This window comes from Trichechus manatus, unplaced genomic scaffold (genome assembly GCF_000243295.1).
Source record: "Trichechus manatus latirostris isolate Lorelei unplaced genomic scaffold, TriManLat1.0 scaffold00214, whole genome shotgun sequence".
Lineage (NCBI taxonomy): Eukaryota > Metazoa > Chordata > Mammalia > Sirenia > Trichechidae > Trichechus > Trichechus manatus.
Genome location: NW_004444150.1, coordinates 333,372 through 346,318, shown reverse-complemented (window position 1 = coordinate 346,318; position 12,947 = coordinate 333,372). Strand labels below are relative to the sequence as shown.

Below are 12,947 nucleotides of genomic sequence, written 5' to 3'. Positions count from 1 at the left end.
ACGAGACGTACACGAGACGTACAGGAGAAATCGCGTGACGTCCCAGACGAGACGTACACGAGACGTACAGGAGAAACTCGGGAGGCGCAGTCACTTGGTGGCTAACACCTGGGCCATATTTCAACCTCAACAATAAACCCGTTATCCCATTTGCACCGTGACTACCAAACATGTATTGTCTTATGATGCAGAACTGACTGTCCTGGCCGCTCTGGCCTGGCAGACCTGGTAGGTGAGGTGTAGTTACCGAGATCGGGGGGCCGGGGGCATCGGAGTCCTCGCTGCACAGCGAATCTGTGGAAACACAAGTACGGTGCTCGTGACCGACAGTGGGCACGGGGGGTGGTGAGGTGACATCACAGCGCGTGGAGACTCAGCTCAGCACACGGCCACTCTCACGGGCAGCGCAGAGAACAGGACCCGAGGCCAGCGTCCCTGGGGTGGTGACGGTGCCTCACGTGAAGGCCTGTGTTCTCCTAAGCAGCCACGGCACCTCCACTGGGAGCAGCGAGTGCCAGAGCACTACTCGCTGCCCACGGCAGGCTCCCCAGAGAGGACCCCGCTGACGTGGCAGAGCACCGAGGCAGACAGAGGGCCGGCCTGCAGCGCTAACTACAACTGCTGGCCAGCTCGGGGGCAGAGGGGCAGAGACCGCCGGAGAACAGGGGAGGCTCTGCAGGTAAGGAAGACGGATCTGCCCGGGGGGCAGAGAGGCCAGACCCAGGGCCCTGGGACAGGAAGAAAGGTCCCAGTGAGGTCAGGGGTCTAAGAGCCCTGGGTCTGGGCAAGGTGGCGGGCAGGCGAGATGCCCACGAGGCCAGCCTGGCAGGGAAGAGGCAGGGGGCAGGGGTGAGGTCCACGAGGCCAGCCTGGCAGGGAGGAGGGGGCAGGGGTGAGACCCGCAAGGCCAGCCTGGCAGGGAGGAGGTGGGGGGTAGGGGTGAGGCCCACGAGGCTAGCCTGGCAGGGAGGCGGGGGGCAGCGGTGAGGCCCACGAGGCCAGCCTGCAAGGGAGGCGGCGGGCAGGGCAGCAGCAGTCAGAGCTGCTGGGAGCAGCACCCTGGGGTGGGGCGGGGGGACAGGAGCCTCCAGGAGCAGGGCCACCGGCTACAGGGCTGTCGGTGAGCCCAGGGAAGAGACCCCGGGGTTTGAGTCACCAAGGTGGCTGTGGGAACGGAAAGGCACTGGGGGCAGATCTGGTGACTGTCAGAGTATTGGGGGTGGCGACACGCATGTGCCCCAGGGCTCCTCCTACCCTGAGGAGGATCACGCCACGCCACCCACACCCCTTCTCCCACGACAGCCCTCTGCGTGCGCCCAGCACAGGGCCCAGGCTGGAGCCACGCAGAGGAGGGGACATACACGGGGAGGGCCACTGGACCAAGGGCCCAGACAGCAGGCGCTCAGCACGCAGCCAGCAGGTGCAGTGGCTCATGAAGGAGGGAGGGCCGCAGACCACCCCCGTGTGGGCTCAGGGGAGGCCTGGTCTGGGCAAGAAGCAGGGCCCGTGGCGGGGAACACAGTTATGTAACAGAGAGAAGGCCGAGGCGCGCTGAGGGCGGACTGGGAGGCCAGACCGCACAGGAGCTCACCTGCGTCAGAATCCGAGTGGAGGCTTGACTCTGAGAGCTCCGCGCCGAGGCCCGAGGAGCTGGGGTCCAGGATCCTCTCCAGCTCCCGGATCTCCTGTGCGATCTTCTCTCTCTCCGCATCAGCGTCCATGGCCCCTCCTGCTTCCACGGGCATCTGCGACGGGAGAAACGGCACAATCCCTGGGCCCCCGGAGGGACCGCACACCCAGCAAGCCAGCCCTGTCGGAGCCCACACCCCACACGGCTGCTCCTCACTCTGCAAGGATTGGAGCCACGTGGGGCAGGAGACGTACACTGGGGTGGCTCACGGCCAGCCACCGCAAGTTGGTCACCCAGTGCAGAAAGAGCGGGTGTGGTGGCCGGGACACCAGCGGACAAGGACGAGGCCCTGGACCCCGGGAAGTCCAGAGCTGGACACGGGTATGTGTGGATGTTCACATTCACAGAAGCAGACCCGCCCGGGGACAGACTGGGGGCAGGGTCCTGTGTGTCATGCACGTGCTGCCTCCAGCCCTCACACAGCGTCTGCACGGGGAGTGTCTGACACCCACAAATATCTGCTGAAGGACCAGAAACCTTCTTTCTTAGGAACGCTGGTCTAGAAGTCTGCGGCGGTAGACAGCTAAGAGGACAGCAGGGAGGGAGCATAAGGCATGAACAGGAGACACATGGGCTAGAAACAGCGAAGCAAAATCCCCTCACAGGGCCCTCCCTCCCACAGTCCCATTCTGGCCTCTCACTCTTCCCAAGGGGGCAAGAAGGCCAAGAACCGCCAAACTGGCCCTGCTAGGGACATCGAGTGCTGACGCTACGCTGCGGCCGTGGCCTGAACACAGGAGCTTCGTGGAGCTGGTGAGGATGGGGAGAACCCGAATGGGGGGCCATGCCCAGACTCCCGCCTCGCTGGGTCTTGTCCAGTGGGACAAACGAACGCACCATCAATGGGAAACACCCTTTGGCTTCATCAGAACACAGCTCCCCCCATTCCTGGACAAGGTGCTCTATTGATACTCAAATATCTGCAAACTGAACTCAACTAAGAGCCAACCAGCTCTGCAGAACGAGCCAGAAACTACACATAGGTTCAAGGATGCTGTTTGCTCCAGACAGGCGGGGGAGGAAGCTTCCCTTTGGAAGCTGGCCTGGAGAGAAGGCACTTTGGGTTCTGAAGACAGCTCCCCCCCCCCCACCACACGTAGCTCAGGTGAGCCAGAACAGTAAGCAGAAGGTTAGTCACAAGCTCAAGTCGTGAGTCGGTAGTTCCCTGATCACAAGCCACCTTCCGGATTCACTGCCATCCGTTGGGATGGCGCCTCCAGCCAGTCAAGGGTGTCCACCCACACCTGCCTATCTGTGTCTTTTCTCCCCGCACTCTCTAACAGATGAGCGTGGGGGGACACCCAGGGCAACGTCCCCAGAGGCCTTCCATCCAGGACGCCCGCGAGCAGAGCACGCCCCGCTCCAGCGCGATGCTGACCAAGCGCCTACCCAGTGCAGCCGCTCCCGTTCGCCGCTGGGCCTAAAACCCAGGGCAGCCACTGGTGCGTCAGCGGGCGTGGGGGTTAACGGCACCGGGTTGGGAGCAAACCCGGTCCCAATCCAGTTCTGCCAGCCTCGGCCGCTGCGTCTGTAGAGCGGGGTGCGCACGGAGATGGGGCGCGCCGGCATCACCGACACGCGCGCAGCGCCGAGCGGGCTCGGCAGACGGGCCTGGACAGCCGTCAGCCTCGGAGACTGGGCATGGGCGGCTTCCTCTCCGCCCAGCCTCCCGGGGCGGGCCGTGGCCGTCCCACCGAGAGCCTCTCCGGGCGGCTCCGCCGGCTCACGCCCGGCCTCCCGGGCGTCCCCACTGGAGGGCGCGGCCACGCTGAGCCTCAGCATCCCGGGCACCGGCGCGCTGCCCTGCCCCCTCCCCGGCCGTCCGCGTCTCAGGACAGCGCCTCCTCCGCGGCGACAGCCCAGAGCTGCCCCGTCCCACGCCCGCGGAGACCCGGGCAGCCTCACCTGCCCGGCCGCCAGCTTCGTCGCCCGGGTGACCAAAACCGGGCGCTTCCGGCGGCTGCAGAACTCGAGCGCCGCGGCCCGGAAGTCCCTCCTCCTGAGTGCCAGAAATCTCCTCTCCTGAGTGCCGGAAGTCCCGCCTCCTGCGGGCGAGGCACGCTGGGACGGATCGCTACGCCCAGGCCAGACCCTAGAGGCGAGGCGGCTAGTGCTGCCCCCGCGCGGCCGCCCGGGCTCAGCGCGCTCGGAGGCGGGCGGCGGAAGGCGGCCCCAGCCCGCGGGTCCCAGGCCAGCTCCGAGTCCACCGGCCGTGTGGCTGCCACTGAACCTCCCTGGACCCGTTTCATCGTTGTTGTTAGGTGCTGTCGAGTCGATTCCGGCTCATAGCGATACTGTGTACAACAGAAAGAAACACGTCCGGGGCCTGCACCGTCCTCACCATTCTTGTGCTTGAAGCCAATGTTGCAGCCACTGTGTCCATCCATCTGGTTGAGGGTCTTCCTCTTTTTCGATGACCCTCTACTTTACCAAGCATGATGTCCTTCTCCAGGGACTGATCCCTCCTGATAACATGTCCAAAGTATGTGAGACGTAGTCTCGCCATCCTCGCTTCTAAGGAGCATTCTGGCTGCACTTCTTCCAAGACAAATTTGTTTGTTCTTCTGGCAAGTCTGTGGTATATTCAATATTCTTGCCAACACCCTAATTCAAAGGCATCAATTCTTATTCGGTCTTCCTTATTCATTGTCCAGCTTTCACATGCATATGAGGCTACTGAAAATATCATGGCTTGGATTAGGTGCACCTTAGCCCTTAAAATGACATCTTTCCTTTTTAACACTGTAGAGAGGTCCTTTGCAGCAGACTTGCCCAATGCAACGCGTCCTTTGATTTCTTGACCAATGCTTCCATGGGCGTTGATTGTGGATCCAAGTAAAATGAAATCCCTGACAACTTTAATATTTCCTCCATTTATTGTGATGTTGCTTATTGGTCCAGTTTCGAGAATTTTTATGTTGAGGCTAGGAGGACATAACCATAATAAATACTTATGCCCCCAACGACACGGCTCCAAAATACACAAAACAAACTCTAATAGCATTGAAAACAGAAATAGACACTGCCACAATGATAGTAGGCGACTTCAACGCACCACTTTGGGTGAAGGACAACATTCAGAAAGAAGGTCAGTAAAGACACGAAGATCTAGATGTCACAACTTGATCTCGTAGACGTATACAGAGCACTCCACCCAACAGCAGCCAAGCATACTTTCTTTTCCAATGCATGTGGAACATTCTTTATGTTGAGGTGTATTCCATACTGAAGGCTGTAGTATTTGATCTTCATTGGTAAGTGCTTCGAGTTCTCTCCACTTTCAGCAAGCAAGGTTGTGTCATCTGCATATCACAGGTTGTTAATGAGTCTTCCTCCAATCCCGATGCCCTGTTCTTCTTAGTATAGTCGAGCTTCTTGAATTATTTGCTCAGTGTACAGACTGAGTAACTATGGTGAAAGGATACAATCCTGACGTACACCTTTCCTAATTTTAAACCATGCGACATCCCCTTGTTCTGTTCGAAAAATTGCCTCCTTGTCTACAGGTTCTGCATTAGCACAATTAAGTGTTCTGGAATTCCTATTCTTTGAAATGCTATCCACAATTTGTTATGATCCACACAATCAAATGCTTTTGCATAGTCAATAAAACACAGGTAAACATCTTCCCGGTATTCTCTGGTTTCAGCCAAGATCCATCTGACATCAAATGGTATCTCGTTCCACATCCTCTTCTGAATCCGGCTTGAATTTCTGACAGTTCCCTGTGGATGTACTGCTACAACTGCTTTTGAATTATCTTCAGCAAAATTTTACTTGTGTGTGATATTGTTTGATAATTTCCACATTCTGTTGGCTCTCCTGTCTTTGGAATGGTCATAAATATGGATTTCTTCCAATTGGCCAGATAGCTGTCTTCCAAATTTCTTGGCATAGATGAGTGAGCACCTCCGGTGCTGCATCCATTTGTTGAAACATCTCAACTCGTAGTCCCTCAGTTTCTGGAGCCTTGTGTTTTGCCAATGTCTTCAGCGCAGCTTTGACTTCTTCCTTCAATACCATTGGTTTTTTGATCATATGTTACCTCCTGAAATGGTTGAACATTGACCAGTTCTTCTTAGTACAGTGACTCTTTGTATTCCTTCCATCTTCTTTTGATGCTTCCTGCATTGTTTAATATTTTCCCCCAAAGAATCCTTCACTATTGCAACTCCAGGCTTGAAATTTTTCTTCAGTTTTTTCAGCTTGAGGAATGCCGAGCGTGTTCTTCCTTTTTGGTTTTCTAACTCCAAGTCTTTGCACATGTCGTTATAATACTTTACTTTGTCTTCTCGAGCTGCTCTTTGAAATATTGTTTAGCTCTTTTACTTCATCATTTCTTCCATTTGCTTTAGCTGCTGTACATTAAAGAACAAGTTTCAGAGTCTTCTGACATCCATTTTGGTCTTTTCTTTCTGTCTTTTTAATGACCTTTTGTTTTCTTCATGTATGATGTTCTTGATGTCATCCCACAACTCGTCTGGTCTTCGGTAATTAGCGTTTAATGCGTCAAATCTATTTTTGAGATGGTCTCTAAATTCAAGTGGGATATACTTAAGGTTGTACTTTGGCTCTCGTGGACTTGTTTTAATTTTCTTCCGCTTCAAGTTGAACTTGCATATGAGCAACTGATGGGTCTGTTCCGCATTCGGCCCCTGGCCTTGTTCTAACTGATGAGATACTGAGCTTTTCCATCATCTCTTTCCACAGATATAGTCAATTTGATTCCTGTGTTTCCATGCGGTGAGGTCCTCGTGTATAGTCGCTGTTTATGTTGTTGAAAAAAGGTACGATTTGCAATGAAGACGTCACTGGTCTTGCCGAATTCTATCATTCATCTTCAGCGCTGCTTCTATCACAGGGCCCTATTTTCCAGCTCCTGATCCTTCGTCTTTGTCTCCAACTCTCCCATTCCAATCAGCAGTGATTATCAATGCGCCCTGTTTGCATGTTTGATCAATTCCAGACTGCGGAAGTTGGCAAATATTTGCAATTTCCTCTTCTTTGGCATTAGTGGTTGGTGCGTAAATTTGAATACCAGTCGTATTCACTGGTCGTATTAACGGAAGTGTGTGGATGTCAGCCTATCACTGGCAGCACTGTACTTTAGGATGCATCTTCAGATGTTCTTTTTGTTGATGAATGTGACGCCATTCTTCAATTTGTCATTCGTGGCATAGTGGAGCATGACTGTCTGGTTCGAAATGGCCGACACCAGCCCATTGCAGCTCACTAATGCCTAGGCTAGCCACCTTTATGTGATCCATTCCATTTCTGATAACTTACAATCTTTCTAGATTCATACTTCATACATTTCATATTCCGATTATTGATGTTTGCAGCTGTTCTTTCTCATTTTGAGTCGTGCCACATCCACAAATGAAGGTCCCGAAAGCTTGACTCCATCCATGTCACTGAGGTTGTTTCTACTTTGAGGAGGCAGCTCAAAGTAGTATTTGGAGTGCCTGCCAACCTGAGGGGCGCACCTTTCGGCGCTGCATCAGACAACGTTCCCCTCTTACTCAGAAGGTTTTCAATGGCAAGTTTTTTCTGAAGTAGGACCGTTGGGTCCGTCTTCTAGACTGTCTTGGTCTGGAAGCTCTGCTGAAACCTGTCCACCATGGGTGACCCTGCTGGTATTCGACATTCCGGTGGCAGGGCTTCCAGCATCACAGCAACACATAAGCCACCACAGTACAACAACCTGACAGACACATGGTGGCTGTTTCCACGATCAGTGACAAAATCAAGTGTCAGTGGTGTTGGCTGGCTAGTTGACCGTCGTGGCCTCATCTCCAGGCCAGGGGCACGCCTTCAGGACGGAGGCATCTCTCGGGGGCCTGCCTCACAGACCTCACCTCACTACGTGCCCACACCTGGGGATGATGCGTGTCTGCCCAGAGCCAGGCTGGGGTCTGGGAGCCGGCTGTGAGGAGTGTGAGGGCCAAGGTGGCAGACAGCATCGCGGGGCAGAGCGGCAGGCAGGGATCCCGGCCCGGGGACAGCAAGGCCATGCCCCTGGGGTGATGCTGGCGCTGGGTTCGAGGCCTAAGACTCCTGCCCACCTCAGCCTCCACCTTCGGGGCTGCAGCCCAGCTCGCCGGGAAGAACCTGGTCCCAGGCTCGGGAGTCCCTTTTTACCCTCCCACCCTCTTGGCTGGCACTGCCTCCCCCTACCCATTTCCTTATTTTAGGGATCCTCGAAATCTCCCAAGTCAGCAGGCACAGCTGAGCGCCCCGTCGTGGGGCTCCCAGGGTGTCAGGAGCCTTCTCCCGCAGAGGGAGAACAGGCGCAGGATGAGGGCATGTCCAGGCCTGTGCTGGGAGCACAGGAGTCCGTTGACAGGGTTGTCTCCTGGGCACATCCGGCCAGGGCTAGGGCATGCTTACCTCCCGCAGTGCCAGGCCTGTCGGCCAGTCCACTTGCTTACCCCCACAGGCACCCCTGCTGCCTCCCAGTCCCCCGTCATGCCTCCTGTGCTCACAGTTGGAGCTGGCTGGAATGTAGGGTCAGTGGGTGGGCACTCTGGGAGGCCACCCCGCTTCAGACCCAACTGGGCCAGGGGTATGTGTGTGTGGGGCCCACACAGCACACTGGACAGGCCTGGTGAACTGTCTTGCATAGGCCCTGGGGTGCCGTCTTACTCAAAAACGAGGCGAGAGACTGAAGTACCTTGGCAGGTACTCTGAAACATTACTAACGCAGCTACGGCACATCATGAGACGGATTCTGAAACCTGCTAACTCTAACGTAAAAGTCGAAGCCAGGGTAATACTGTGCCTCTACGCAGGGCCTCTGGGGTCCTGAGGGTACCCTCCCTGGCTGCCCCAGGCCTGCCTTTCAGGGTTGAGAGGTCATGTGTATGCCCAGAAGAGAACTTCATTCTGGCACTTTCTACCAGATCACACCACCTGAAGTCTGTTAGAAAAAAGAAACAGAACCCAGTTCTCACCAACAGACATGACGTGGGGTGAGTGTGGGGTAAGCTGAGGGATGGGTTCGATGAGGACTTTCGGAAACCTGACCTTTACCTGTAACTAGGATCAGAAGGTCTACCAGTTTAAACACCTTGTTTGAAAACATAACCAACCGCATGATCTCAAAAAACCCAACATGTCCATGCAAATCGTGTTGGGCACTGCAGCCAGGCCAAGGCAGCAGAGGTCCAGGACTGAACGTGGCCCCTGACTCTCCCGCCGCTGACCGCGGTGTCCACTTCCCAGCGCCAGTCATGGTATGACAGGAGCAGACAGGATGCCTGCCCGACGTTAGACTCCTCATGCTTGAAGAACTGACCGAGTCAGGGAGAAAAGCAGACCGGTGTTATGAACTTTGGAGTTTATTAAATAGGAAAGCCGTCCGTTCAAACAGGACAGAAACAGGAAATGCATTTAAAAAAGACAGTTATCTCCAGAAAACCAGCCAAAGAGGTGTACGAGTGCATGCCAAGACCTTCCCTGCTGGAAAGCTCCAGAAAGGCACCCTGGAAGACCGCACGCTCACCACAAGGCTCTGGACTTGTGTCAAATTCCTAAATCCTGACTTCACTGTACAAAATGCCACGTGAAAAGTGTCTCAACACTCCAGCCCACAATGCTCATCAAAGCCTACAGAGGTGGTTCACACCACTTGTCACGGGGCTCTCCGTGGACGGCCCCTGCAGAAGGGACAGCAACGTGCACTGAGAGGCCTTCCGCCCAGAGCTGCAGGTGCTGGAGTGACACTCGTGGGGGCCTGTCAGGTCAGAGGACGCTCCACGGGACACGCAGGGGCCCGAGCCCCAGCCCACGCCTGCCGTCTGTATCAGGGCTCGTTTAGCATTGTCCTCTACTTAATCAAGGCCAACCAACTGAACATCCTTACAGTTAGTGTTCTGGGGGGAAAACGGAAAACACTAATACAGAACTGCTCTTTTCAGGTTTAGTAATTTTAAGAAAATCAGTGGCTTTCATAAAAGTTCCTCCAATCAGGCGCTTGAGTCTACGAGCCCCGTGCAGCTCACCAGCAGGCTCCATGTAAACCGCGGGGCAGCCCACTCGCCTCTGCGCCCTCGCTGCCAGCAGGCCCTCACCGCGCGGGCGACAATACTGCTGCGGGTCACGGAATTAGCTATCGTGATAAATATCTTTACTACGGGTGAGAACTGCACATCGAAAGACACAATCGCATCTCTACAGAAAGCAAGCAGTGATTTCAGGATGCAAACAGCTTTGAGGATGCAAACAGCTTTGAGCTGGATGCGTTTCCGGTCCTCAGGACTCCTCCTCCTCCTCGTCTTTAATCTCAGAGATTCTGTCGATAGATTTCAAGATTTCAGCAACGAGGTTCAACGTTTCAGCTCCAGAAACCAGCTGCCTAAAATGAAAACAGGTATCATGAAGTGTTTGCACAACTGTTCAAGAGCAACAGCACACATACTAAAGCAAAGAATCCCTGAATTTCTCCCAGCCCAGTGGGAGGCAGCAAATCATTACGCTTAAGACCAATGGTGGCACTCCTGAGAGTTTACCTAGGGGCCCTCTATGACTTTATTTACGTTTTACAAGAAACCCTTGTCCTCCAGTCGATTCTGATTCATAGTGACCCTATAGGAAACAAAAGAACCGCCCCATAGGGTTTTTAAGGCTGTAAATCTTTACAGAAGCAGACTGTCACAACTTTCCCCCATGGAGCGGCTACTGGGTTTGAACCACCGATCTTTCGGTGAGCAGCCAAGCACTGCGCCACCGCGTCACCACAGCTCCTCTACCACAAGAGATAGACTATTATTCCCTCTAATTCAGAACTTCAGTGTCTGGTAAGTGAAGGAACTGGGAGGCAAAGCTCTCTGGCATTAGGGCCCACGCCGCCCAGGTAGAAATAACTATCGTACGGCAGAAAGCTAAGCCCGCTGGTCTCACACACACTGTGTCACCTCCAGGGTCATCGTGACACCAGGCACCAGATATGAAGGCCACTCACAGCCACCTCCCCCGCCTGCACAGCCAGGTCCCCGGGACTCACTTTATGGACGCGTGTGCGTTGCTCATGACGACGCGGAGATTCTGCAAGGCCAGGTCAGTGTTCTGCTTCACCACGGTCAGGCTGGCACCCTGGCCGCACCGCAGGGCTTCGTTCTCTCGCTTGAAGTTGGAGACCTGCGCCTTGGGGGAGGGGCCGGTCAGGGCAGGACATTAAGAACCTTCACGGATGAACGGAGGGTATTTTAAAGGCAGCCCAACGGAGCACAGACGCGTCACCCTTGGCGTGACCCACGGAGGGCTATCATAACTGCGGGGGCCCTCCTCAGGTACGATCAGTTCTGTGCCGTCGACTCTGACTCACGGAAGCCCCACGAGTCAGAGTAGAACTGCTCATAGGGTTTTCAATGGCTAAAGGTGGATTGCCAGGCCTTGCTCCCAAAGCACCTCGGGGCAGACTCGAACCTCCGGCCTTTCAGCTAGCAGCCAAGCAAGTTAACCGTCTGCATCACTCAGGGACGTCCTCCTCAGGTCAATGGGGCCTAAATACCCCATTCGCTTCAGACCTCACCCTCAAGCTCCACCCGACAGCACCTGAATCTAAGGAAATGAGGCACCCTTGTGATAGAGGGCCCCCCGGACAACAAAGACCGGGACTTTCTCGCTGAGCCAAAGCAGCGGGGCCAGGCCTCGCGCCTCCCTGGATGGAAACCCCACCGCCCTGAGGTGAGGGCTGCGTCTGCACAGCCGAGGCGAGGAAGAACTCACTCCTCCACGTGTCCGTGATGCCACAAGTCAGAGAAACACGCGCCCTTTCCTACAGTTACCTGGAGCAAACTGACTTCCTGTTTCAGCTTCAGGATGTGATTTTCTGCCTTCACAGCCCGTTTCTGTGAATACAAAGGGCATCGCTGACCTCGGAACACTGGTCTGGGACATGTCCTGTGACGCAGAGCGCAGAAGCCCCTCCAGGGCCCCTCTGACCAGCTCCCACTCCTCCCTCCACAGTGACTAGCCCCTCTGTCACTGATGACCTCTGGGACTGCCCCCAGAACCCTCCCCCCGCCCCAGTCAGAGCTCCAGGTGCTGGACGACACAGTGCCCAGGGACAATGGTCCACTTGTGTCCGGCACTGACAGCAGCGTGTGCAGACTCCCAGCATGGCCTTGGCCTGCCCAGTGCAAACTGCGCTCTCCTCTAAGGGAGCTCGGGTGTGCCCAGTACCCGCCTGCACTGGGTCAGAGAAACAAAGCTGCCTCGTACGGTCATCAGCTCGAGGTTCTGCTCCACCTGCTGGACCACAGACTCCAGGTCGCGGTAGTCGCTCTCCTCCCTGATCATCTTTGCTTCCAGTTTCCGTTCAAGTGTCCTTACCCTGGTTAAAGAAAAGACAAGGGTTACCGGTAACTCCCGCGACGAACGTTAAGGATGCTTCTAAAAGGCATTTCCACAGATTACAGAGCTAGCTACTGTGAATCCCTGGCTATAGAAGGGACCTCAGGTCAGGGTGCAAGGACAGAGGGACAGGACTGAGCTCTGTGACTCCAACACTGAGTCGGCTCGAGTTTGGGTTTCAGTAAACGCTGATACAGAACACGATACGCGTGATCGATACTGAGGGCGTTCGTACAACAAAGGCCAGGCTCGCTCCACTCCGGCCTCGGCCCGGGATGTACCGTGAACTCCCTGGAATGCTAGAAGGCATTCTCAGTGGTCCCTAGCTGAAAGCTTACATACATTTCTGTTTGAGTTTCAGAGAAGTTCTGAACCTCATTCAGCTTTCTTCTTAGCTTAGAATTTTCATCTTTCAGCTGCAGAGAAAGAAAATCCTCATTAGAAACTCAGTGGGTCTCACCCAGAGGGGTCTGCCCCTGTGCGGTCTGGCTCTGGGGCTTCGTGGCAAAAACACCCAGGCCGAGAAGGCAGCACTCTGACAAGGTGGGAGAGCAGCTGCGAGGCCTGGCCATGTGGGAAGGCCAGGCCATGTGGAAGGCCAGGCCGTGTGGGAAGGGCCTGCTTTCCAAAGGCCAGTGTCATGGATGCCCACTGTACCTGTCCCTTATACTTGTTTTAGTTATTTTAAATGTTCTCACTCAGAACACTTTCCAAACTGTCCCTGAGCTGGTGGCTCCAGCCAACCCCGTTCTGAGGGCGTAGCCCTTTAAGGGTCCCTGAGCTGGTGGCTCTAGCCGACCCTGTTCTGAGGGCGTAGCCCTTTAAGGGTCCCTGAGCTGGTGGCTCCAGCCAGCCCCGTTCTGAGGGCGTAGCCCTTTAAGGGTCCCTGAGCTGGTGGCTC

At 55.2% G+C, this 12,947-nt stretch overlaps 2 protein-coding genes across 7 annotated transcripts in view; both read right to left on the bottom strand.

Annotated features, from left to right (window-relative positions):
• Positions 1-1,891, bottom strand: part of SNAPC4 (small nuclear RNA activating complex polypeptide 4) — a 23,074-nt gene extending 21,183 nt beyond the window's left edge. Inside the window, exons 1-2 of the mRNA XM_004388690.2 lie at positions 1,592-1,891; positions 248-294 (exon numbers count right to left, since the gene is read on the bottom strand). Coding sequence (XP_004388747.2) covers positions 248-294; positions 1,592-1,745 — 201 coding nt within the window. The 5' untranslated portion in view covers positions 1,746-1,891. The remainder of the gene's footprint in view (positions 1-247; positions 295-1,591) is intronic.
• Positions 1,892-9,012: 7,121 nt separating this feature from the next.
• Positions 9,013-12,947, bottom strand: part of ENTR1 (endosome associated trafficking regulator 1) — a 9,038-nt gene continuing 5,103 nt past the window's right edge. For 4 of the 6 annotated variants that reach the window (XM_004388689.2, XM_023742621.1, XM_023742622.1 and 1 more), the window contains 5 exons: positions 12,389-12,462; positions 11,915-12,026; positions 11,479-11,541; positions 10,695-10,834; positions 9,013-10,046 (listed from right to left, as the gene is read on the bottom strand). In XM_004388689.2, coding sequence (XP_004388746.1) covers positions 9,944-10,046; positions 10,695-10,834; positions 11,479-11,541; positions 11,915-12,026; positions 12,389-12,462 — 492 coding nt within the window. In that variant the 3' untranslated portion in view covers positions 9,013-9,943. Of the gene's footprint in view, positions 10,047-10,694; positions 10,873-11,478; positions 11,542-11,879; positions 12,027-12,388; positions 12,463-12,947 lie in introns of those variants that run through there. The other 2 variants (XR_002825915.1, XM_023742624.1) reach the window with 2 other exon arrangements.